Source organism: Acipenser ruthenus, chromosome 15 (genome assembly GCF_902713425.1).
Source record: "Acipenser ruthenus chromosome 15, fAciRut3.2 maternal haplotype, whole genome shotgun sequence".
NCBI classification, from domain to species: domain Eukaryota; kingdom Metazoa; phylum Chordata; class Actinopteri; order Acipenseriformes; family Acipenseridae; genus Acipenser; species Acipenser ruthenus.
Genome location: NC_081203.1, coordinates 32,694,362 through 32,718,879, shown reverse-complemented (window position 1 = coordinate 32,718,879; position 24,518 = coordinate 32,694,362). Strand labels below are relative to the sequence as shown.

The window sequence follows — 24,518 nt, the reverse complement described above, 5'->3', positions numbered from 1 at the left end:
ATTCTACACAGAATCTGCGCAGAATGATCTCCGTGAACAAACCCATCTTCTCAGGGTGCGTTCACGGAGATAATGCTGCACAGATTCTGCACAGAATGATCACCCTGAACGCACCCTCAATCTCTACCCTGGTACGCGCACACACAACCAACGACTCCCCGCCAACCAGTGAGCATCCCTTACACGCGCGCGTTCCCGCATCATTCCGTGCCACGCCCACCACAGTCACGCTGACTGAGGGACAGGATAGAGAACGAGAAGCTGGGGTTAGGAATATAGAGGACGGTGTCGCGCTGAGTATGGAGTGAAGCAGACGGATTGAAAATTAACCAGAAACGATAACAAACCTGGGACTTTAAATATTATATCTTGTGTACTTTTGAACTCGGAACAGGGACGGGTTTTTGTCTTAACGTAGAGGCAAGCGGAACACGCTTCACATTTCGCAATATATACCGGCATTAGCGAGAGACAGCACTGGTGGTTATTTGTGTAAATATTATATAACGATGGAAATAAAATCCGGAATTCTCCAGTTATGCGAATATTTGCAAGACCCTTACAAAGTGGCCAAGTTTCAAGAGATATGCGGAGTGAAAGCGTCTTTTAATGGGAAAAGGGAGACACTGACAGAAAAGGAGAATGGGCTCGGCGTCCACAGTGGAAATTTCAACAATCACTCTATTAATAAAAATGAGAAGAAGGAGGAAGAAGAAAAGAAAGACAAATCCAGTTGGCCTAGGCAAAGAAAAACCGCCACGTCAGGAAATAATTTAAAACAAGGGGGCTGTAATAACGACCCCGTCGACGGGACAATTGTGGCTGGAGGTGATTTTAACAAACACGATGAAAACTGCTGTGACAGTAGTGTGCAGAATTCTGACGGTTCAGAGAATGACAGTATATCCTACTCTGATTTGGGAGCAAGTGCGATAACTAGCCCTACTAGCTCAAGCGGTGATTTACGAGCCGAGGAAAAGAAAAAAACCCTCCGCAGAAATTCGTTAACCGGAGAAGCCGGACAGGAATTCGTCATTGGAAATAGGGCTCTATACTACATGTTCACCTTCGGCACCGAGCTTGGCAACGAGCTCTTTTACATCACCTTTTTCCCTTTCTTCATCTGGAACATCGACGCTTACGTGAGCAGGAGGCTGATTGTCATTTGGGTCTGGGTCATGTACCTGGGACAGTGTACCAAAGACCTCATCAGGTGGTCGAGGCCCTCCTCGCCCCCGGTTGTCAAAGTGGAGATGTTCTATAACTCGGAGTACAGCATGCCATCCACTCACGCCATGTCCGGCACGGCCATCCCATTCTCGCTCTTCCTGCTAACCTATGGAAGATGGGAGGTAAAAACAAACAAACAAACAAACAAACATATTTAATTTTTCATTTCATATGTGCATTGATAAGGGATATGAGAGGATTGCTGTCGCTGTAGTTCTAGTGCACCAGGCTTGCACATGTTATGCAGAGGCTGCAAGTCATTAGGTGTTACTCCAACCAAATAATAATAAATACGCATGTCTGATCAGTTTCGATCGTTTCGATAGTGACACTTTCTGTGCAACTGACTTTTCTGGTCCGACTATTGCTGCAGTTAGGTACCCCACCTTGGGTTCACTTTTCTTAATGTACCCACCTGTTACCAGCTTCCTGATAGTATGGGTCTTAATCATGGTCAAGCTGTGAGCACAGCCCATGATCCTTAAGATAACAGATAAGAGAACAATCAGACACTATAAACCATACTTGTGGAGTGTAGCGTATGTCCCTCATTGATACAGTGTCAGCATTTAGGAATCAGGTAATAGAAGTCCTCAATGGTTATCAGAATTATTGTTTTTTTAATCTGTGAGACAAACCAACCAATAACCTTGGGTCTCCTGGACTTTATGCAAAAGTGTCTAAGAGGAAAACTTGATTCAGACACAGCATTTGGTGGTGCTTCAGCTGCAGTAGAAGACGTTTCTGTAGTTTCTAAGGATTTGGGTTGCATGTAAGGCTGTGCATGTGCAGTATTATATGATTATAATTAAATAAGTACGGTAATTTACCACAAGTAAAAACAAGTAATGAAAAAGAAAATGTAGAACATAAAAAAGCACAACCAGATAGTCAACGAAAGACAACACATTATTCAAATTCTTTGTTCCATTATATATTTAAAGTAAGGCAAGTTTATATTTCCGTTAAAAGTGCTCCCGGCTATAATGTTCTGCCTCCCGACTGTAGAGTATTACTGGGGAGAACCCTGTGTGTGTGTGTGTGTGTGTGTGTGTGTGTATATATGTATATATATATACACACACACACATACTTACCTCTGCTTCTGTTCCATTTCATATTGTTATTACAGCAATCCTCACTATTCTGGTAGGGTATGATATTTAGAGGAGAGGGACTCAAAATAAAGACACTATCTTATGTGCCTGTGTGCTACTGTGTGTTACATTTTCAATCAAGTCATTTCACCATCTTACTTCACAAACAGCTGCTGTGAGACTGGGGTCCGGATGCTTTTATTGTGACCTGGATGCCTGAGTCTTTAACTCTGCAGTCCCATTGCGGATGGTACAGTAAATGAAGACATGTCCACTTGCAGATCTGTTTCCCATCTCGCTCTGCAAGGATGTCATACTTGACACAGTATTTGATGTTTAGAATGCTCCTCCAATGCTATCACACTAAGCAGTCTTATTATGCAGTGTGAAAATATCTTGCAGAAATACACTGTGCTGCATAACCGTGCAACTGTGAATTTTATTTTTGTATTGGCTGCTCAGTGCTCACAGTGGTTTGACAGATCCAATTTATACTGGTTTTACAGTAGCTACAGTAGACTAGGGATTACTCTATCACAGAGGTGTTAAGTACCTCTGTGATTAAAAGCTATTTTTACCTATGCAGCCTTAATCACCCAATGGTAATTGTGAGGCAACTCCTTGTTATTGACAGCACAGCTTGTCTCTGAACACTTATATTCAGCACTGGAAGAGTTTCTAGGCAGCTATAGTTGAATTGTAAATTGCTTCTTGTCCAGTTAAAATTGATTGTCACTGGGTTCTATAAATGGTCTTTACTATTGCACATTTCTGGAACATGTTTCATAATTACCACAAAACAAATGTCGCTGTGTATGGGCAAGGTTGTGTTTACTTTTGTGTGTAAAGATGTTATTTTTCAGCTTGCTTGCATGCAGTTTAAACACCATCTACCAGCAGCAATCAATGCAACATGACATAAATGCACACAAATATGACATGTTGTGCACAACTCAAGTTTTTTTCTTTTGCTTCTGTCGTGTAGCAATATACGTGAGTTTTAGTTAGTGTGATCACGACAAGTTCCATATTAAACAACACTGTCAGCTGTCAGATTGTTATTAATTGACATTTAATAATTGTGTAAATAAGAGAAAGCAAGGGGCCACGTTGTTTTGTGTTAAGTAATTAACACATTTTATCCCATTTAATTAATACCTAACTACTTCAAATTTCTTAAAGGTAATGACTTGGAAAATACAAGTGTCGGCACACCCCTAGTTCACATCTTTCTTCCCTGTACAATCCTCTGTCAGACAACACAGCGGTGCTGTATTTCATCCTAGTTCTGACGCAGTATACTGATACGTGTATGACGATACAGACGCCCTCTGTGGGATCTGTTAATTGTACCCACTGTGCTGACATTGCGCTGAGCCGTCTCATCCTCTTGGCACACATTGAGTTGCTCACAATGGGAAGCCAGCAAGAGAACAGTCTGGCCCTCGATCACGTCTCTCTACTTGTTTTGTTACAAAGACAAATGTCCCAGTATCTCTTATGGCTTGTGTCACGCAGTAACCTTCCTGAACTGAAGAAAGCGGATGTAGGATAGGTTTCCTGCTCAATCCTCTAGTGTTAAACTTGAGTTAAGGTTATCGTTATTGATAAGGAGTATGAAATCCCAGAGAAGGGAGGGACGGGATGAGGTCTGTCTCAAATCAGCTGCTATTCATCCCAGTGAAAGGAGCTTACTGTATGTTATTATTATTATTATTTATTTCTTAGCAGACGCCCTTATCCAGGGCGACTTACAATTGTTACAAGATATCACATTATACATTATTTCACATTATACAGATATCACATTATTTTTACATACAATTACCCATTTATACAGTTGGGTTTTTACTGGAGCAATCTAAGTAAAGTACCTTGCTCAAGGGTACAACAGCAGTGTCCTCCACTGGGGATTGAACCCACAACCCTCCGGTCAAGAGTCCAGAGCCCTAACCACTACTCCACACTGCTGCCCCAATCACCCATCACTCGCTGAGCAAAACTGCTAATATCCCATAAACGAACTGTACCCGTAACTCTGACCTGTGACTGTTGTCTACTATATTGGGATCATGAGCTATTTTTTGTCGCATTGTTTTATTTAATCTTACAAACCATTTAATCTGATATGCCAATTCCACTCACATTTTGTACAAGAGGAAGCCTTGCCTTTGTTCCCCAAAATCGAACTTCTAGTTTTTGTTCATTTACATTTTTTATTATTGTATTATGTTGAAAACACTACTTTGTACAGTTACTTCTCATCTTCCATGCTTGCAGTTTTTCAGCTGCTTATTTTCCTGTCCAGGCACAGAACTTGCTGACTTCCAGACAACAAACCAAAATTGGTCAATATTGACAGACTGAGCAGTTCCATTGATTTCTAAAAAGAGAAATGAAACCATATAAAAAATAACGTGTAAATCAAACATGCTAGGGGCTAGCTAGAATATGCTGCACATGGTCTTTAGTGCCCATATTCTCTCTTATGGATGGCCCACAGTAAGAGGTGAATTGCTGTTATTTTCCAGTTTATAAAAATCACTGCAGTTCACAGTACAGTAGCTTATTGCTTTTTAATAGAAATTTAATTAGAACCCATAATGTGTTCTATGATTTATGACATTGCACTGCCATAAATGAATGTGAACCTCTAACTTGTGGTGTTTTTATGATTCACAACTTAGCAGCACTTGCCCCTAGCCATCGTTAAAAAAGAAAAAACACAAAGTGAATTGATGGTTGCACAGACTGCAACAGACATTTAAAATGTTTTTGGCTCAGAGCTGTTTGTTTTTTAGCTGGGCATAGCAAGAGGCAGACCCTGGCTGCTTCCATGGTAACACTTCAATGCATGGATTTAATATACAACCATTGCCTGATGCGATACCAATCAAGCATGGAAGACCTTCAAATAAACCCTGGGTGTTTTTATCACCTGCTATCACAGAATGGTGTTAGGAGGCAGGGTATTGCATTGTCAGGTACGGACTAAGTATTTAAAAGATAATCCACTTTAACCCTGTGTCCTGGCTTCATTCGAGGACAAATCATCTTATTGGTTACCCCTCTGCCCATATTCCTGCACAAGACATCCCTTCAAGCCCAATTATGTATCTCTGTATCTTATTAGGTACTGTAAAAATATTAGTACAATGTAATGCAACTTTTTTTCTTTTAAATCAAGAGTCACATGCAAGAAAAGTTTTTTTCAGCTGTATTATAATTCAGCAGGACAAAAGCTGTCTCATTGAAATTCAGAAAGTGAAAAGTCGGTGAGCCACTGCAGCACCAAGCAATTTGAAAACAGACATTAAACACAGTGGTAGCCTCAAAAATAATTGGAAAGGGCTGGGTTGCTGTCTGTGTGGAGAATTGGGATATAAGCCTTTAACTTTCAATCTGCTTTTTAAATTCCAGCTAAGATGTAGTAATCAAACTCTGGTCAGCTTGGTGGCTGTTGGGGGCACCAGTTGAAATTCAGCAGTATACTCAGTCTGGTAGAATGGTCACTAAGTGTTACAATTGACACATTTGCAATCTGTTTTCATTCTGTCAATGGCAAGGGCATAGACATGGGCATGCATCACTGTAACTATCCTGTCACCACCTCAAAAGGATGGCCTCAGGGTAGGATGTGAAGAAGTATTGTGGCAGCCTGAATGTCTTCATTATTCTTTGTTATAGATAAAGATGACTTAAGTCTTCAATGCTTTAGTGTAAATTAATAAAAGATCATTGGAATCACATCAGTGCTTTTTCTTTCAGCATGATCCCTTGTTCTAGGATTTAACTAGGTGATAATTTCGATTAAATATATATTTTCCCCCCATGGTGGCTGCACTGGCAGCTCTTATCTGCCGTGTGCTCTTGTTAATTAGTAGCATCCTTTATGGAACCAGTCTTCTGCACAGCCTGGGACAATGAGGGGTAGCACGCAGAATAAAAAGCCAAAAGGTAATGAAGTCAGTCATGAGATTGCAGGTCTGCATTTGTAACAGACATAAATCAAGCATTCATGCTGTGCTGTATGGAAAAAAATACATCAGCTACGCTAAAACATATGCAGCGTAAAAGCATACTGTGCCCCCTTCTTTCCTTGCAGAGCTTCAGGACATGTAGTGCTGCTGAGTTTTTATGAGCTCATCGTGACACGACTGAGGGCATCTGTCGCTTCTCGATCTGGACAGCTGTAGGACGAGTCACCCAGCTATCTTCTCTGGCAAAGGACCTGGGTTATAGCATATGTAATGCCTTACCTGGTCATAATCCTACACTGTATTTTGCACAGAATATTGGTGATGAACCAACTCGCTCTAAGATAAGGAATTGCTTACTGCAGCACCAAGTAACCATATAAGGGGAAGCACAGTGTTAATGGAAGATTCGTGCTAGAGCACTCCTTTTATTGAGGCATTGATTGCACAAAGCAAGGGAAATGACTAAGAAATCACAGTTTAAAGCGTGTTTTATAATACCATAGGGTCATACAGTATACTTTAAGATAGAGTAAACTATAAAACAAAAAAAACACGTAGACCTTGTCGTGTTAAGACTGTGTAGTGAGTACAATATGTGCTGTATTGCATGTCTGGTAAGCTAAGATCTAACGTGTCTAATTAAGAACTCCCTAAGTAAGTTCATTTTAGCACGACAGTAGTGTAGCTTGCTAAGCATTGGCCCTGTGACAGAGCAAAGAACCACTCTGACTTGAGTGAAGGAGAGTGTAAAATGTCTTTATTAGCTGTGCAATCATTTACACTGAGACTGGTCTGTGTTTGTTTGAGATAAGGACGTGAAGTGTTTTCATTAGGTTTCTGTTGGTCTCTAATACTGCTCTGAGATATTAAATATGGACAAAGTATTATAGCCTGCACCATAGTAAGAGTGCTTATATGCAGCTCAGTACTGTAGATTGCTGGTTTTGATCTTTCCTCCCTTGAAAAAAGGTGTTGTGGATTGTTTCTTCTCCACTGGAGGTGTCAGAAGCAATTAAAACAAGCATGTCAGTGACACTCACAGAGCATACACTCAAAATTAGAGCAATCTGTAACATGACAGTACCTCGCCACGAAAAACACACATACTGTATATGCCTTGTATACAAGCTTTATGAAAAAGTAAGAAATGAATTACTTCACTTGAAGGTCCTTGCATGCTAAAATTAAAGATTTGGTGATATCAGTATACTGCAGTTCAATATATTGTATGAGGCCAGTAAATGTAGAAGTGGTCTGACACCACAGATCTATAACTGGATGTTGCGGATGACTGTGTTTGGATGCACCCTGTTGGCAAGTTGTGTTGAGGAGATGGAAGTGTGACTGTGGTTCCACTTCCACCTTCTCCGTCTGGGGAGTTTCAAAATAAGCCTCAAGCCTCAGCATGGGGCCCCACGCATATCCAGCTGCTGCCCACAGTAATGTATGTGTATGGGATAGTGTTTTTAATCATGCATTATCTACATGATTCAGCAAGCGTGGTTGAGTAAGCCTAGATAAACATTGCAGATGAACACAGTAAGCCACAAGAAACCATTGAGCAATTATAAGTCAGAAGGGTTGGTGTTTGCTTTAGAATAAATTGCTTACGGAAAAGTTCATTGACAAAAGCAATGACATTGTGACATGAAGATTTGTTCATAGATTATTTTTTGCTCTCATATATTCGTGCATATATATGTACTACATGTAGCAGTGAACATTTTATTCTGCTTTTATGCAAACTAAAGGAATACACAACATCCAAGTACTGTATACATAAATATAAAGAAGAAAAAAATAACTCCTTGATCTTTTTTCCCCATGGTGTCAAATTTAGCCCTCTTCAAATTTCACTTCATAAAATAGCTACTGACTGGCTGTCTTGATTTGTCCCCTCTCTTGTCTCTCCAGTATCCCTTCGTGTTTGGACTGCTTCTTGCTTTGTGCTGGTGTTCTCTGGTTTGTACAAGCCGAATCTACATGGGAATGCACTCCATTCTGGTAAGCAGGACAGAGGTTTATACAACTATATTAACATAGAAAACATCCACATATTGCATTTTAGTTTTACATGAACATAGCATGCAGCATATTGTGGTGATTAGTCTGCAGAGAATTTCATAACCCCCCACCATTGGAAATGGCTGGGAACCATATTGAAATTAAATTATAGCAAAGAGAACAATTGTCGATTTTTGAGTATGTAGTCTGTTTTTGAAGCGCATGTGGAATGTGTTATTTCACTGAAATTGATTGAGTGAAAATACAGCCAAGATTGCCCTCTCTGGTTTCTCCTTTTTGAACTGCAAAGGTGTTCCATTAATACACAAGCTTTACATGATTAAATTATTGCACACCCTACAGGAAAGAAGATTTAAAAAAAATGAAAAAGGTGTGCTGGTGTTGAAACTGTATAATTCATTACAGGAATGTGTTTTCTCTTGAAATGTGTGTCTGACAAGAGTTTGGCTGGAAATAGAAACGAATTTGCTGGTAATATGAGTCAGCACTACGTGTATTTCTTCTAGACAACACCTTACAGTATGTTAAGTAAAAATCTAGTGGCAAGCCAAATAGTTCAAAATTTCAACTTTCAGAGAGTATGTTGCAATTCTTAAAGTCAACATTTAAAGAAAAAACAGTACTATGATTGTATGAGTGTTGTGCATAGAGAAAATATACTGGCAGTTGAGAAGTGGCTTTCTCTCCTAAATGTAACATTCCGCTGTGTGGATTTATCGTGTTGCCAGAGTGACTAATCTTATTGTGAAATGTAAAATACAGTGACCACCTCTGTGACGCTTGGCTAGCTACTGTTCAAAAAGACTGGTGGATCCTGTAGTTAATAACAGAGCTACTCTTAAGTGGCCTGTAAATACAGTAGCACATCAATAAGACATTCATTTTGATAGATCACTTCAGCTGTCACTAATATCTGACCAGATACATGTGTAGTATTGTGCTTTTGTCTCCCTGAGTAATGACATCAGCCAAAAGGTTTGTCTGCTTGTCGTGTTTATGATGCTTGAAGGTCTAGATGTATGCCCATGCTACACTGCTTTGAGCTATAGATTGTTGCTAAGAGTATCAGTTGTTGGGCCCCAATGTTTTGCTTTACTCCTCACTTACTGTAAATAGCTTGTGTATTGTCATCTTGCATTCTGATTTTATTGTGATTGTATTGCTTTGCATCTAACGTGCAGCTTGCAAATATAGCAGGCAACATGAGACCATGTTTTCCAAGATAAGCTCATTTGAAACCATGATATGGTGCTGTCTTCCATGTGCTATACCAGTTCACCATGTCAGTTTACAGCACCTTTATACTGTCGCTAGATTTCTGATGCTAAGCCCCAGTTTGAAGAAAGAGGCATATATCATGAACACCACAGGCAATATGAAGAAGCTGAAATTCCTTTACAGATGCTGAGCTGCTACATCTCATGATAAGGCAAGCTGCAGAGCTGTGTCGGATTGGACAGCAGTGAGAGCCTCTAGGCGCTTCAACTGCAGCATTGATAACTTTCAGGAAAAAAAGAACAAATTGGTGTTAGATCAAAAGAAATAGCTATGAAAAACAGCTAGAAAATCCTTAGGTTTAGCATGAATTTTAATAGGCAGCTTTTTTTTTTTATTGACCTAATTTTCTATAACTGAGATATTCCAAGTGGGGATTCAGTATAGTATCATAAATCTGTTTTATCGTGTTTTATTTTTCTTAGAGATGTAATAAACAAGGCATAACAACATTCTTCAGACTGCTGATCGTTTTATAGTTTTTCTGCCACAACACTGTTCCCTTATGTGAGTGTGAGTAAATTTAGTGATGAATGGGTTAGATGCTTATAAATTGAGAACAGAAAGATAAGGGTTTTTCCTTTTTTTTTTTTTTTTTTTTTTTACTAGCCTGTGCTTATGAGAGTTATATTTTTCAGACTTTGAATATGCAGTACATGCCCTGACTCCCTCTAGATCAGGTGATTCCTAAACCACCCACACCCACAGCTCTGCTTGCTCTCTCTGAAGTTTCACTCCAGAGACAACAGGCTCCTGCATGCCCCCACACCTGATTTAAGTGTCTTAAATTATCTGCTGTGGTTGAATTATTCAGCTTGCCAACTCAGCAGAAGGAACTTAATCAAATGTGTCCAAAGTACAGGAGTCAAAAGTGTGTTGGAAATCATTGAGCCTTGATTGAAGGCTGTCCCGGTCAAAGGTTTAGTTTGCCCTTGTGGTCCGTGAGGCCACTGAGATAGCTGGATGACTTTAAATCGCAGTTTAATGTGTGTGTGCACAGAAACCATGTAGAGGTTCTCCTGTTGAATTTCACACTGAACAGAGAAGTACAGTGTGGTACCATTGAGAGCATTGAATATTGGACGTGTATCCCATTTCCATTTGGCCTTTTAAAAGGCCCACAGCTATTCATAGTAAGTAATAATTTATTGCTGGTCTACAGTTCTTTCCAGTGGCATTGTGCTTGAAACTTGGCTAAGCAAGCTCAGATACTGTATTTTGGCTGGAATCCAATCTTAAGACCTTTGCTTCCTCAATCCAAAGCAAGAAGGACAACGTGTAATTGAGAATGTGAAAGGACTGGCTAACCTTTAGAAACATGTGAGGAGATAAAGCAATGCTTCTGACGTCACAGCATACGTTCTGTTCAGTATGCATTGCCTGTATATTACATTGGGGAGATTAATAAATATCTGAATGACATTTGGGTCAACACAAGTTTGGATTTCCTGTTATACTGTTGATGGGCACTATTTTAGTTGCCTTCTACAGTAAGAAAAATGATCTGTGGTGTGTTCCAGTGAGTGTGTAGAGACGTAGCAGTCCCCTTTCACAATACATTTATCTGACTTGCTTGCATGAAGTAGGAGACTCGAAACCCACTCCAAGCAGGTGCTGTAAAAGCACATTTGGGTGATGCATTGTTATTTGCATGGGAACCATCCCTGTGTAAATGTTCTCAATTGCACCAGATGAAAAGTATACAAGAGCTGTTTTCACAGACTATAGTGCATTACAGCAAGACCTTTCTCTCAGGTCTCTGCAGCCTTGTACAGTCTACACTTCTTCCTGCAGCATGGAGCTGACTTACAGAAAGAAGTGAACAAGCGGCATGCTAATGGAGTGGATATTGAAAGGACACGAAGTCCTGCGCTGCATTGCTTCTTTGCTGAACCATTTAAATGCTTGGGGTATGGAGGCATGGTTTACTTTAATGGGTAACAGCTGTTATCGCTTTAGTCTGAGAAATGTGTGATCCATTTTGAAAAGCACTTTCCTTATGCCTGTTGAAAGAGATTATCTGATTATTAGATGTTTTCCAAAAGGTCTGTATGTCATTTGGAACCAAATACGTTATTGGTTTTGTTTTTGTAGAGACTATTAAGGGTTGTTACAAATTGGTATGTACTTAAAGTTATGTAACATGGGGGCCTGCTGTAATATGCTTTTATACGAAATATTTAAAGTAGAAAGCAGTCTGTAACTCTGCTCGCAAACATTTTCAGACTTCCTTCAATGGTGATTGAAGTTTACTGTAGGTGAGAACAGTAGGGTTATAAAGTTAGGTAAGCAGTTCCTTTTGATCCCTGTGTAAAGCTGTTTCGATGCAGGAGTTGAGTCATCGATCGGACCCAGTCAGCATCAGGGAAAGAGAAGAGCTTCTGTTACATGGAAAGATATAATCTGAGATCAGTCACCCACAGATCCCAGCAAGGGCAGGCAGACTGAATTATTAAACAGCCTAGTCACTCTCAGAGTACTGAGACAGTGTTTTTAACCCGTCACTGTCAGATTTATAATTTTTATAAAACTGGGGTACACAACTAAAAAAAAAAAAAAAAAAAAAAAAAAAACACATTTAGAAATATGTAAATCACTTGACAGTGGAGCATTTAAACATTGAGAATAAAGAGTTCTCTTTGTTTGGCACTAGTTTTCTTGGGGACAGGGAGGGGATGCAAATTAACGGTAGTTCCTTTGTGTGGACTAAGGCTTGCAGTAGCTAAGGGTTATTTTTATAACCGTATCTTCTGTACTTATTGTGCAATTGTTACTGCTTATCTATTCCATCTTGCTTAGATCTTGCCAAAATTAATGTTTCATTGATCAATGATTGATGATAGCATGCGAGTTGTTTCTCAACCAAGGTCTTATTCAAACTTTTCTATACAAGATGAAGTGCCAGTTTTGCCTAGCTTTTACACTACTGTATTTGTTTGGTGTTAAAGGGCCCCTACATACATCTAGTGTAGGTTGTTTTTTACTAGTTTAAAATCATAGCATGTGTTTATAGTGTTATTACTGGCCGCACTGCAAGAAGTGAATGGAATCTGACTTTGCTTCTTTTTTTTTTTTCTGCCACAGGATGTCATCGCTGGATTCCTGTACAGCATCCTCATATTAGTAGTCTTCCAACCAGCACTGGAAATCATAGACAACTTCAACCTGACCTGTACTTACGCTCCCCTCATTATCATCAGCCTGCACCTGGCCATGGGGCTCTTTTCTTTCACCTTGGACACGTGGAGCACGTCACGGGGGGACACTGCAGAGATCCTGGGCACAGGAGCTGGTGTCGCCTGCGCCTCCCACCTCAACTACGCGCTGGGACTGATGCCGGACCCTCCCCTGGAGCTGCTGCCGTTCTCCCCCCCGGCCCTCACCGCCGGCCTGGTGGGGAAGGCAGTCCTGCGTTTCGTGCTGGGCATCCTCATCCTGCTGGTCATCAGGGCCGTCATGAAGGCACTGACCATCCCCCTGGCGTGCAAGATCTTCTGCATCCCCTGCCAGGACATCCGGAAGGCCCGCCAGCGCATGGAGGTGGAGCTGCCGTACCGCTACATCACCTACGGCACGGTGGGCTTCAGCGCCCTCTTTCTGGTTCCTTGCATCTTCAGCTACCTACATTTGTCTTGATAACGATCAAAGCCACTTCTCCCTGTCCTCTAACCTGCTTACCCCCTCTACCATGTCCAAGAACAGGGTACCTGAATAACTGAAACCACTACCACTAAGACCTGCTTGTTTAATGTTGCTTTTTGTTTTGCTTTTATTTTTATTTTTGTTTTGTAATAAGTTTTTCACTTTGGAGAACGTTTCTTTGGTTGAACTTGCTTTTATCGCTGAAAACCTGCGTGTTGAAACCAGGCATCAGACATAACTCCACATCTTCAGATGCTGTCCGCTGACTCATTTGTGCCTTTTAGTTAGCAACGTAAGCAACTTAACAGCATTTTCCCAGGATTGTAAATCCTATGTTACAAAGATTTTGGTTCTCAAAGAATCAGCAAGACAGAGTGCTGTGCATTTTACAAAAGAGGATGGTACGAAGCATTTAACCACATACTGGTTAACACACATGCCCAAATGTTACTGCTACAAAATCTTATGAAAACATTCATTTTTTCTAAATGTTTGACATGTTATCAAGGAGAACAGGAAGCCGCTGAAACGAAATGTGTCTTGTGGAGGTAGCATCTAACATCTAAGAATTATTAGATATTCTTATCCAAGAACTATGTATGGAAAACTTGAGAGAGAGACTGGTAATCCACCCTGTATATCAAACATCTGTTATACTAATCAAACCCACTGAATACACCATTTCATTATTTATGAGGTCCAAGCAGACTCATTTTAATTTCAGATAAACATATTCAATATTTAACTGACCTACATAAATTATAATTTGCTCAATTTTAGCTGTTTAATAGACAGTCAATCTTTGCATTTTCAGTGGTCCCTCATTTATTTCCTAATATCACCCGTTTTTTTTAAATCATGTCCAGTAGTCACAGTGGACACTCTTTGAAAAGGAAAAAACTGTACAGGTGGGCCTCTTAAATTCAGCTTATTTGAAAAATCTCAACTCTTTCTGGAAAAGAGATAAAAACGAATTTTGAAAAAAAAAAAAAACAGCGTCAAGTAACAGATTTTCATAAAGTATGTGGGAGGGAGAGAGAAACTTGCCAAAGCATTTTGTTTTGTTGTGGACTTCCTTTAGTAATAAACAAAGCTGTTCAGTGCGCCTAGAAGGAAGGCAAGTCCTTAACACTGAAAGATGCATCTCCAGCTTTCCTGCTTACCCATCACTAATCATAACATTGGTATCAGGGCCAGGCAGTCGACAGTTTCCTGTCTGTACAGAGCATGGCCCAGGCTACAGACAGTGGCATCCTGTCATTAGCACTCTGTATACTGAGAGATGTGTAGAACCTCTCCAGGTTATAAAAACAGCACTGTCATGTCAGAAGCCAGACCAGAGATGTATAATCTAGCAAGCTCATCTAAAGAAAGGCTAGCCCAGGGCCCTCTCCCGTACACTTGCACATGTTCACTTTGTGTCCAAATTGACCCTCTGGGAGCTTGAACTCTCAACTAATTGACTGGATAGTAAAATCCACCCCCCCACACTAGGTAACAGATGGAGATGAAGGGCTTGTTGTTAAAGTCTTATAGTCAATAAAGTAGTCCTTGTCTCTTTCCCAAATGACCATCAACTTCGCTGCTTTGATACGGTACATATCTATGTTCTGATCAGAACAAAAATGATCGATTGTTTTAATAAGTACGAAATACAAAGCCACTGTTATTTGTACTAAGAATGTATTTCTGAGACCAGAATGAAAAATGTTAACCACTGATTCCATGAAGACTTCTCCATGTATTATTATTCCACATTTTCTCCGCTGTAAAGCTCTTACGTGCGTGTGTTCTGTCCTTTCCCAAGGCGGCTGTGTGCTGATCCCACAGCTTAACTGAGAAAAACTGTTTTACCAAACAAGGGGAAAAACAATAGGTTTTTAACTGTCTGTATATCTCCAGTTTTTACTTGTGTACGTTTCTTCCAGTAATTCAAATGTCAGTAAGATATACCAACTTTGTTGTGCCGAAGTTGTAACTAGTACTGTCAAAATGAGCATGTGTAATCTGTGTCTTGGCTCAGCCACATCTGTGGCAGTTCAATAGCATGTGATATAAGAGGTGTCCTGAAGATCGAGCACTCTTGCACTCAAACACCACCAGCAGTGGAGAATCCTGCAAAAATATGTCCTGGTATTTAAGATACTGGATGGCTTTCTGTTCCTAATATTTGGAAGAATGAGCACCTTATTAATAAGCCTACTTCAGATGCTTTAAATATCACCAGAACGATATAAAGCTGTCTAACAGTACAATGCTGTGGTACTATATGTCCCTACTGCCAGATCAAGCATGCAACAATATTCATAAAAGTAATTGTGCTTTTTGCAACAACAAAAAATATAGCAATGTCTTAGCATGAGAGTTCCCATTGAGACCACAGATTTACACCCAGTCCTATAGCACATTTGTGGTAGCAACAGTAGTAAGATATAGACCCAGAATATCAAGTGGGTGCAGAGTCAATGGCTAATAGACACTCCCAGGTACGGGTATGAAATTAAACTCATTATCTCAATACTGGCTGGGCTTAGAATTAAATTTATAGCCATAGCCAAGTCTTTGGTAGTGAAATGTTCATGTTTCTGTGACTCAAACTCTCATTAGGTTAAAGCTGCTGTGAAACTTTGGTGTTATGATTTTATTTGTTTTTGGAGGATTCTTTGTTGGTTTTCCAGTTTTTGCCTCATTGTTGTACATAACATTCCCAGTTAATACGTGCATTGACTGGCTGCTTAAATACAGGAATTGGGTCCAAATGGATCAACTAATAAGCACTTCTGTTTGAAATAATATGTTGACCAAATAAAGAGGGAATCAGGCCCATAGTTTTAAGAAGGTTATGTCAGCTCTGTTCTTATAGAAATCCTAGTGCCTTTACTGTGAGATGGTTCTTGTTTGTTTAGAAGCATTGCAACCTGGTATATATTTGTCAATGCTTGTGAGAAAGTGGGCTGTATTACACCTTTGTGATTACCTGTAGAATGTGTTGAATAACAAAATGTAAAAATGTGTGGGGTCTTAAGAATAACATTATTATTTTTTGTTTCAAACCAAATGTCTGTGATCATATCGATCATATCAAAATCCTGTGTCATTAACTGGCCCTCTTTTCCACATTTGTTTCCAAAGCACTAATATAAAAAAGTAATATCTGTTCATCATCTTGATGCATTTTTGTTGTTCATGTTAGATAAATGTATGTCTTGAATCATCATTAACTTTTAGCCTGCTTAATAAAATTTGCACAAAGAGCCCTTAATATTTTGGGGACAAACTCTGATTATTGTTTTGAAAGTGTGCAATGTTTGATTTTAATCTGAGATTGAAATGCTTTTCTTTACCGGATGCATAATTTGAAGCCTGTTCTCACCAGGAACGCTAGGGCCATTCTACATCAGGTTGAACAGGTGTAATTAATAAACTGCTTTAAGGTCAGTTTGTTCAATGACCTGGTCTGAACATGCATGAGTTGCCCATCCCTGGTAGACCAGTCTCTTTCAATGAATTTCTGTCCAGGGCCTTGTTCTAATAAGGTCCTTGATTATTTAACTGACCAGTCCAGAGCCTTGTCCCAACCATGAATTGAATAGTCTAATTTTAGGGTCCCCAACCTTTTTTGAATCATGCCCCACCTGAGCAAGATTTGTTTAGCCAGAAATTTGGGAGAGAACAGGTGAAACAAAACGTTGTTTCAATCTCTTGTCGCATTTCAGCTCAATTAGCTGTTCTCCTACCTCCCCTGAAAGACTGGTTGAACTAACAAGTGACGAACGGATCACAGGCAAGTGAGCTGCAATCTTCTTGGAAGTAGTCTCGGAACTGTTCTTCCTTCGGTCCCGTGTTTGACAATGGGAGCTTTCAGATCATTGTGATCCACAGTGCCACCACAATCCTGAACGAAATCTGAAAATGTGGGAAATGTCTCAGTTTCCATCTGATAGTCGAGAGGCCCACCTGTACAGTTTTTTGAACAAAGGCTGTCCCCTTGTCTGTAAGGAGGAGGATATTTGTGTCCTTCTTTGCATAGACGCATTTAATGAATTTAGACGGTCAAAAATATCAACCAAATAAGCATGCAAAGCCAGCCAAGAGCAATCATGAATGTGGTTAGCTAGATCCGACTTTGCATCAATTAAGAATATTAGCCTCCTTACGTTGCTCAAAAAAGCTAAGAAGTACTCTCCCTCGTGATAATCACCTTGCTTCGGTGTGAAATAGTAGGTGCTGATGATCAGATCCCATTTCCTGCCACCGAACTGAAAATAAATGCATTAAGTGGCTGTTCTTTTATATAATTGATTACCTGCACTGCTTGCTGGATAACTGTCTTCAGTGTCTGGGGCATTTTCTTTGTGGACAAGGCTTCTCTGTGTATTTGTGCTTTATACTGCAAAGGGCTTGCATTTGACCAAAACAAAACATTTAAAAGGGAACAAAGCTCTGCTGCTAGTGCCAACCCATTCCAGTTCTGTTGGTATCTGTCCTCCTGCTTATAATCCATATGCTGTCAGGGAAAAGCAGGTTTGTATACAAGCATGGTGTTCGCTCATACACAATTCATTTGTTACTCAAACATCTTCAGTCACAGATATTATATTACAGTTGGACAGCTGATGAGCTGCTCTGAGCTCCTGTTTAGTTTACAATGATGGCCTTGTCATCCAAACCTCTTCCTCCTCCCCCATTTGAAAGATACTCATGTCAATATCCAGCTATCTAAGTAGTAATGTCAACCATTATATCAAATTGAGAGCATGTTTACTCATGACAGAATAGCGTTGTGTTCTCTCTCGCAAAGAAAGTTCTACTAAAAGAGCACATTCAGCACGATCATAAAGTAGAATGTGAACGCATTTGTCATTATGATAGAATTTAATAACGGTAATTCAGAGACGTCACATGGAATTGGTCATGCGCCAAGCTCTCTTATCTACTGACTCAGTGACCCGCAGTCCACTGACTGTAACGAAACACGTTACCTTTGTGCAGACAAACTCGTATGACTTCTGGAACTGGAGCTGCACAACGTTTATGAATGTAAGCTTTTATCAGAATAGGAATTGAAAGGTGATACATCACATTTCTTTTTATGTGCTTGCCACACTTTGTAATTATGTTAAATGCATTTCCTCGAGTGCACGTTTTAATATATTCTTTACTACATTGAATATATTGCCAGTCACATTTTATTTTTAGTCACAGGTTGTTTTGCCAGTGTTACAGTAACAACAACGCTTTAAAAAAGGTATGCAGCTCTGTTTTTAATTTGGATTTTATATTTCAGCTAAACGTTGTCATTGTAGCATGCGCCCATAAGACCAGTCACTGCATGGGTACCGAAAGAAGGCTGGATTCACTTCATGTTGAATCCAAACTCTATAGCCTGTTTCATATGCTCTAGAGCCTTTTCTTTAAAAAATAAAATAAAATATAAATGCAAATGTGTGATGAATGTGGCCATGACGTGGTCAACCACTCAAGTGGGAACTGGTCAACCACTCAAGTTGGACCTGGTCTGTGGCCATATCCGATATATCAGCAATTACCTATAGATAGCAGTATCTTGTTAAACCCCCTTTTTTTTTTCAAAAGGAAAAAACAAGGTCGACATTTGTATGAGTCCAAAATACAACACAATGCTATATAGATGTGCTATACTGTATGCATATTAAGGACTCTTGTTTATAAAGATGTAAGTATTTAAGTTTATACTTTATTAATGTTTTTTAATTATTCGGGACATGACACATGCCCATGATAGTGCTACTGGACTATACTTTTCCAAGTTTTCTGTATTTCCCACGACTTCAGGCGTGTCATCCTGACTACATTATAAGTGTGTATCATCGTTCTTCACTGATTTGGAGCCTGGCAATAAGAAATAAGTGAGCAGGTGACCCCTGGTGGTTATATTCAAAACTACAAGGAAACACAAATTGAATATTTTTGGTAACGTTTCGTTTTTGGCACAGTGCGAGCATCGTGTATTATATTGCCATTTGTAAATGTATCACATTTCTTGCTGTTGCTTGCTCTCTCTACATACTGTTACAATGTTACCTGTGAATTGACACCTAATAATAAGCGGAGTGAAACGTTAATAAACAGTAAGACGGGTCGTCGGAAAGTACAGGCAATTCAGCCGACCAGATTTTTAGGCGGAACTAACATGTCTAGTAGCAGTTCACTCCAGATTCTGGGTGATGTTACACAGCGAAAACACATGCGCGCAGCAGTTCTAGAAAATTGAGAGTTAGCACGCCCCCAGCAACAAGCAAAGTGATCTAAGTGGGATTACAGGTAGTGTTGGGGAAAAAAATAGCGTTTTTAAAATTCGAGCATGTTCTATTAGTATCTAGAATATTAAATACATTTACAGCATGTTGTCAGTAATGAAACGTGTATTTCTTGTCACGATCTCGACGAGTGTACTGTCTGTAGTATAGTAATCTAAACAAGGTAAATCGTTTTAATGAATGATGATATGTATCTGCTTCGGCGATTATTATAGATAGTTGTTGTTTTTTTGTTTTGTTTTTTCTGTAAACGTTGAGTGTGTATAATTGTGACCGCACCGCATACAGTAATGTTGTAGCTTTACCCCACCTCGCTTTTTTTGGCACACCGCACATGATATAAGTCGACTACAGAAAATGTCTTGCTTCCTTGTCTGTCATGTGTCCCTTCCCTTGTCAGAAAGGCTGTTAAAGGCCTGCCTACTGATTTGTAATGTTTCCAAATGTGCTCGTACCTACAAAATAGTAAAGGACCCCGGAGGGTCACGTGATTGAATCACCCTAATCCTCACCATCTCAAATGGTTCCTATTGTGACTCCTGTGACATGCACAGCAGATATCAACTCTGAAATGCAGTAGCTCTTTCTTTCAGTTAGGTGTACATTTATTATGCTGTAAATAAATGCAACTTCACCAAAATGAAAACAGGCTGATTAAATAAATGAGCTATTCAAAAGAAAAAAAAAAAGTATTGTGATTGCACAAGGTACAGTAGGCCTAGTCATTGTTTTCAAAATCACATTAGGTAGATAAGATTTAAGGTGTTCCGCACAGTAGAGGCCTATATTCTCTGTGTGAGATTACGTGGTCTGTAATAAATGTTCTGTATTTACAGTACTCTCAAGGCGCGGTGAGCTTATTGAAATATATGGTCATCATATATTTATTAAACATCCTGAAGTGATTCATTGATTTTTTTTTTTGTTATAGGTGCACTAGATTGTCTCAGATCTGGCAAGAGCAGCTTTAACAATGGAGGATTTTGAAGGACAGTTTGCCACACTTTCCATTGCGAAACGATCAGAACAGACTAAAGACCCTACATACCTGCTGGACATCGATTGTTCGAAAACAGCAGCTGGAGCAGGGAACCAGCAGTTAGTCGCAGTTTCCTGTTCAAATCGATCAATACATGTATACAACAAACAAACATTGGGCCTAGTGGGACAGTACAGTGGCCATTCTGGTCCAATTTGTGGTGTCAGATTTGCCCAGATGTCTGACAATCTGCTGTTCTCCGCCTCTGGTGATGGTACAGTGAGGTGCTGGGACGTACGCACACCTGGCATAGACGCTGTACAGGTCTTTAGAGGATACCCTTCCAATGTCTTTAGCAGTTTCGATGTGAACTGCAGTGATCTGGTCATCTGTGCAGGCACAGAGAAAGTGCATGAAGACACTTTGATGGTCTTCTGGGATGCACGGGTTGTTAAAAGTAACAGCACAGCTGGGCCTCAGCCTTTAGGGGTCTATTCCGAATCACACAACGATGACATCACTCAGGTACGTTTCCACCCCAGCAAATCAGACATGGTGGTTTCAGGTTCCACCGATGGGCTGGTCAATGTGTTCGATATCGGTACAGACACCGAAGATGACGCCTTGCTTGCAACATGCAACTCGGATTCTTCAGTCAGTTCCATCAATTGGTCTGGGGAGCAGTACGATCAGATCTGTTGTCTTACCCACGATGAGGGTTTATTCTGGTGGGACCTTGCACAGCTGGAAACAGAAGAGCCAATTACACTGTTGAGTGTTCAAGATGCCCGTGAAACAACAGAAATGCAAGGTGGGCGCTTGGACTATTTGATCAGAGGAATGTACCATGAAAGAGCAAAGAAGCTGGTCGTTGTTGGTGGAACGAACACCGGGAAGCTTCATCTTCTGGATTGCAGAGCTGAGGGGCTGAGGCATATGTGTGCTCTACAGGACAGCCACTCCGCGACCGTGCGCTGCTTCCACTGGCATACAGGAGATGACTCTCTGCTCACTGCTGGGGAGGATGCACAGCTCCTGCTTTGGAAGCCAGGTGCTGTAGAACTTTCCACTGCAAAAAAGGGCTTGATGAAAAGTGCCTCCTCCATCCAGCAGAAAACCAGGGTTCATGGCAAAACAATGTGCAAAAGGAAGAAGTGATTGAAAACAACTCAAACAAATTTTTTTTCTTTTATGAACAGTTTCTGCAGATATCTGTAGTGATACAAAAGCAGGGGGATTATAGTATGAGTGTGCTTTTGTTTAAATGTTTTAGGGACTTGTTTACAGTTTATTGTAATTTTATTTTAAACTTTTATTTTAGCTTTGGGGACTGGCAAATGATATGGACCTTACTACTGGCTAATAAAAAAATAATACTGCTTCATAAGGTTTTCATGGCTTGAAGCATGCCTGAATTGGATCTTTCAGATCATGTGTTGCAAGAATCACATTAAGGACGCAGTGTAACATGGATTTTGTGTTATTTGGTTGTTAACCTACAAAAGAACAGAAGAAAACCCCTCACAATAATGAAAACAGACCCGTTTACTGTAAGACTAAACCACATGGGCCAGTGTCCTTTATAAAACATGCCACCAGAGAAAATGCAGCCATCAATTTGTATTATTTGCAGTTGTTGCTGGACTGGTTTTATTGATTCCACCATCCATTAATATCTGAAACAGAGGCTAATACATCACATCGTTCTTACTGTCATATTTCCTTTAGAACTTTCCCTTTTGGTTTAATATTTGCTCCCTCTGGAGTTCATTTTATGAACCTAATTGTATATTGAATTATTTACTTTATTTCAGTAAGATTAATTTGGCCTAAACTTTGTGTGTTGGATTAATTAAGATATTTACATTTGTAAATGTATTCCTGAATTGTACTGTATGCCTGTCATATATTTTCAAAATATTCAGGTTCACATACTGCATGTAAACCTTTAAGAATGTATTTTATGAAATGTCTTTATGAATTATGAGCAATAGGATACAGTTGGCAGCTATGTCACCTCCAGCTATTACATGTGCTATTAAAGTTGATAAAATCTCATCTTGCAGTCATGATGTAAGACTGGCTGCTGGGCCTGAATGAATTGATTGCACCCTTGAAATGTCATTAATAAAGTTAAACGACCACAGACCTAAAGAAGTGTTTGGTCAGCAGAATAGTTATTTAAAATGTGCCTCAATTCAGAAAGTGAACATTGTGATGTAAGGCAGTATGGCCTGGGGCTAGAATATCAAAGAACATAGTGGCACTATGAGTTCCATTGTTACCTGGTTTTTAAAAAATACATATTTTCACCTGCTGAACACCAAATTACAGTACAAACATTTAAAACCAGTTTTTGCTAAGGAACAACAGTGAACTATTAAGACTTGTTTTTCAGGTACACAGTTTTACAATGGCAACAAAAAGGCATTTGTTTATTTTTTAAAAAATGCTGTTGTTCAGGAATAAAGATGGACTTGTAGTCACTGTTAACTGCACCCATTCACAACACTGGGATTTCTGTTGAATACTTTCTATATAACAATGTAAAGTGCATTACAAACTAGAATGTTTCATACCTCACCGATATGTACAGACTTCTCAGATCATTCCAACATGGTGTTCCGAAGCCTCACAAGCTTTAAATCATAATATAGTCATAGAAAAACAGCCGCTCCCACACGTACTAAAGGAAGTTTCAGGCACTGTGTGGTCCCAGGTCAGGTGTAAAAAATCAACTGTACCTTGAAACTTGCAAACAAAAAAAGTTAGGATAATTTAATGTCGCCCTGAAATGATTTATCTTGCCCCATCTGAAAGTAAAGTAATTTATATTAAAAAAACATTGTTTAGTTTTAATATTAAAAGAGCGTCAAAGTATGTATTTTAATCGCTTGTTTTGAATGCTTTCAGTCACATGTTATGTACTGAATAGAAAAAGTAAGCAAAAAGTCCAAATTAGATCCCTTATGGAAGTCATTTAAGGGACACGGCCACTGGTATGAATGAACCAAATAAAGCAGTGGTCACAGATCATGAGAACTAAGGAACTCAAATATATGTTCTATTTCAGTCTGGAACGGAGTTACTGGTATGTGAAATAAATCCGAAAACAAGACCACTAAAACATCATAAAACCATTCTGTTAAATAAAGTGAACTGACGTTTGTGTATGTCTGATTGCAGTGGAATTACGGTAAGTGGTAAACAGATCAAATAACAATGTATGTTACAGTCACTCTCTCAAGCCAGACATTTAACCAAATAACTACACATTGTATGACCAACTGTTTAAAATGACTAATGTGTTCAAATGACTAGTTTAACAGAATGAATGGTACATAGGTTATAAGATTGTTATACTGTGATTTGCTGATTTATTAGTGTGGTCATAGGAAATTCGCATCAGCAAGGAGCTTTGTCTTGTGGGGGCATTCTGCAGCAGGGTGTGACATTTTCAGTGTCCATGGTTTACCTATTGCATGGAATAGAGATAGAGATGTTTAACTTCTATACAGGTAGAGTTTCTATTTGTTTTACGAACATAAAAAGACATGGTTGTAAAGGTATGTTTATGTGTGCTGCTTTCAAATACCAGTATATTTGCACAATGTAGATCTGGAAGCCCTTAATCTAACAGCACCCTTCACTTTGACCTGTTACCTAAGATGGCTACCATTTTGCTTTAAAGACCTAACACAGTGGTGTCCAATCCCAGTCCTGGAGAGCCATTCCACCCCAGGTTTTAACTGGTTAAATGATATAATGAACTACTTCAGGGTCTGGATGGAGGTTAGATTGGTTCAATTAAACAATTTAGAACAGAGCTGGAACAAAGACCAGGCATGGAAAACTTAACTTTGGTCACCCCTGCCCTAAAGCTTCCAGATAACGGCTTCATACTCGGTAGAGTTATATTCTGTGATTCTCCTGGTCGAGAAACCATTTGAGGTAGTGACTGTATTTGCAGGGAGATGTGAGCTCTGCATGC

The 24,518-nt window shown here is 39.6% G+C and overlaps 2 protein-coding genes across 3 annotated transcripts; both read left to right on the top strand.

Annotated features, from left to right (window-relative positions):
* Positions 1 to 115: 115 nt before the first annotated feature.
* Positions 116 to 16,532, top strand: LOC117974017 (sphingosine-1-phosphate phosphatase 1-like). The gene is made up of 3 exons (XM_034928178.2): positions 116 to 1,352; positions 8,222 to 8,311; positions 12,692 to 16,532. The coding sequence occupies exons 1-3, from the start codon at positions 510 to 512 to the stop codon at positions 13,241 to 13,243; spliced, it is 1,485 nt and encodes a 494-aa protein (XP_034784069.2). The 5' UTR covers positions 116 to 509; the 3' UTR covers positions 13,244 to 16,532.
* Positions 16,533 to 19,419: 2,887 nt separating this feature from the next.
* LOC117962398 (WD repeat-containing protein 89-like) lies at positions 19,420 to 22,585 on the top strand. 2 transcript variants are annotated; one of them, XM_034905491.2, is made up of 2 exons: positions 19,420 to 19,552; positions 20,480 to 22,585. In XM_034905491.2, exon 2 carries the CDS (start codon positions 20,522 to 20,524, stop codon positions 21,683 to 21,685), a length of 1,164 nt encoding a protein of 387 aa, XP_034761382.2. In that variant the 5' UTR covers positions 19,420 to 19,552; positions 20,480 to 20,521; the 3' UTR covers positions 21,686 to 22,585. The 2 variants fall into 2 exon arrangements, with proteins under 2 accessions (XP_034761382.2, XP_034761383.2); XM_034905492.2 differs by having other exon boundaries at positions 19,420 to 19,711.
* Positions 22,586 to 24,518: the final 1,933 nt, after the last annotated feature.

Coding starts and splice junctions, on each gene's coding strand:
- LOC117962398 (XM_034905491.2), top strand. CDS start 20,522: ATGGAGGATTTTGAAGGACAGTTTGCCACACTTTCCATTGCGAAACGA.
- LOC117974017 (XM_034928178.2), top strand. CDS start 510: ATGGAAATAAAATCCGGAATTCTCCAGTTATGCGAATATTTGCAAGAC. Junction 1,353..8,221: donor TAACCTATGGAAGATGGGAG/GTAAAAACAAAC, acceptor TTGTCTCTCCAG/TATCCCTTCGTGTTTGGACT. Junction 8,312..12,691: donor TGGGAATGCACTCCATTCTG/GTAAGCAGGACA, acceptor TTTCTGCCACAG/GATGTCATCGCTGGATTCCT.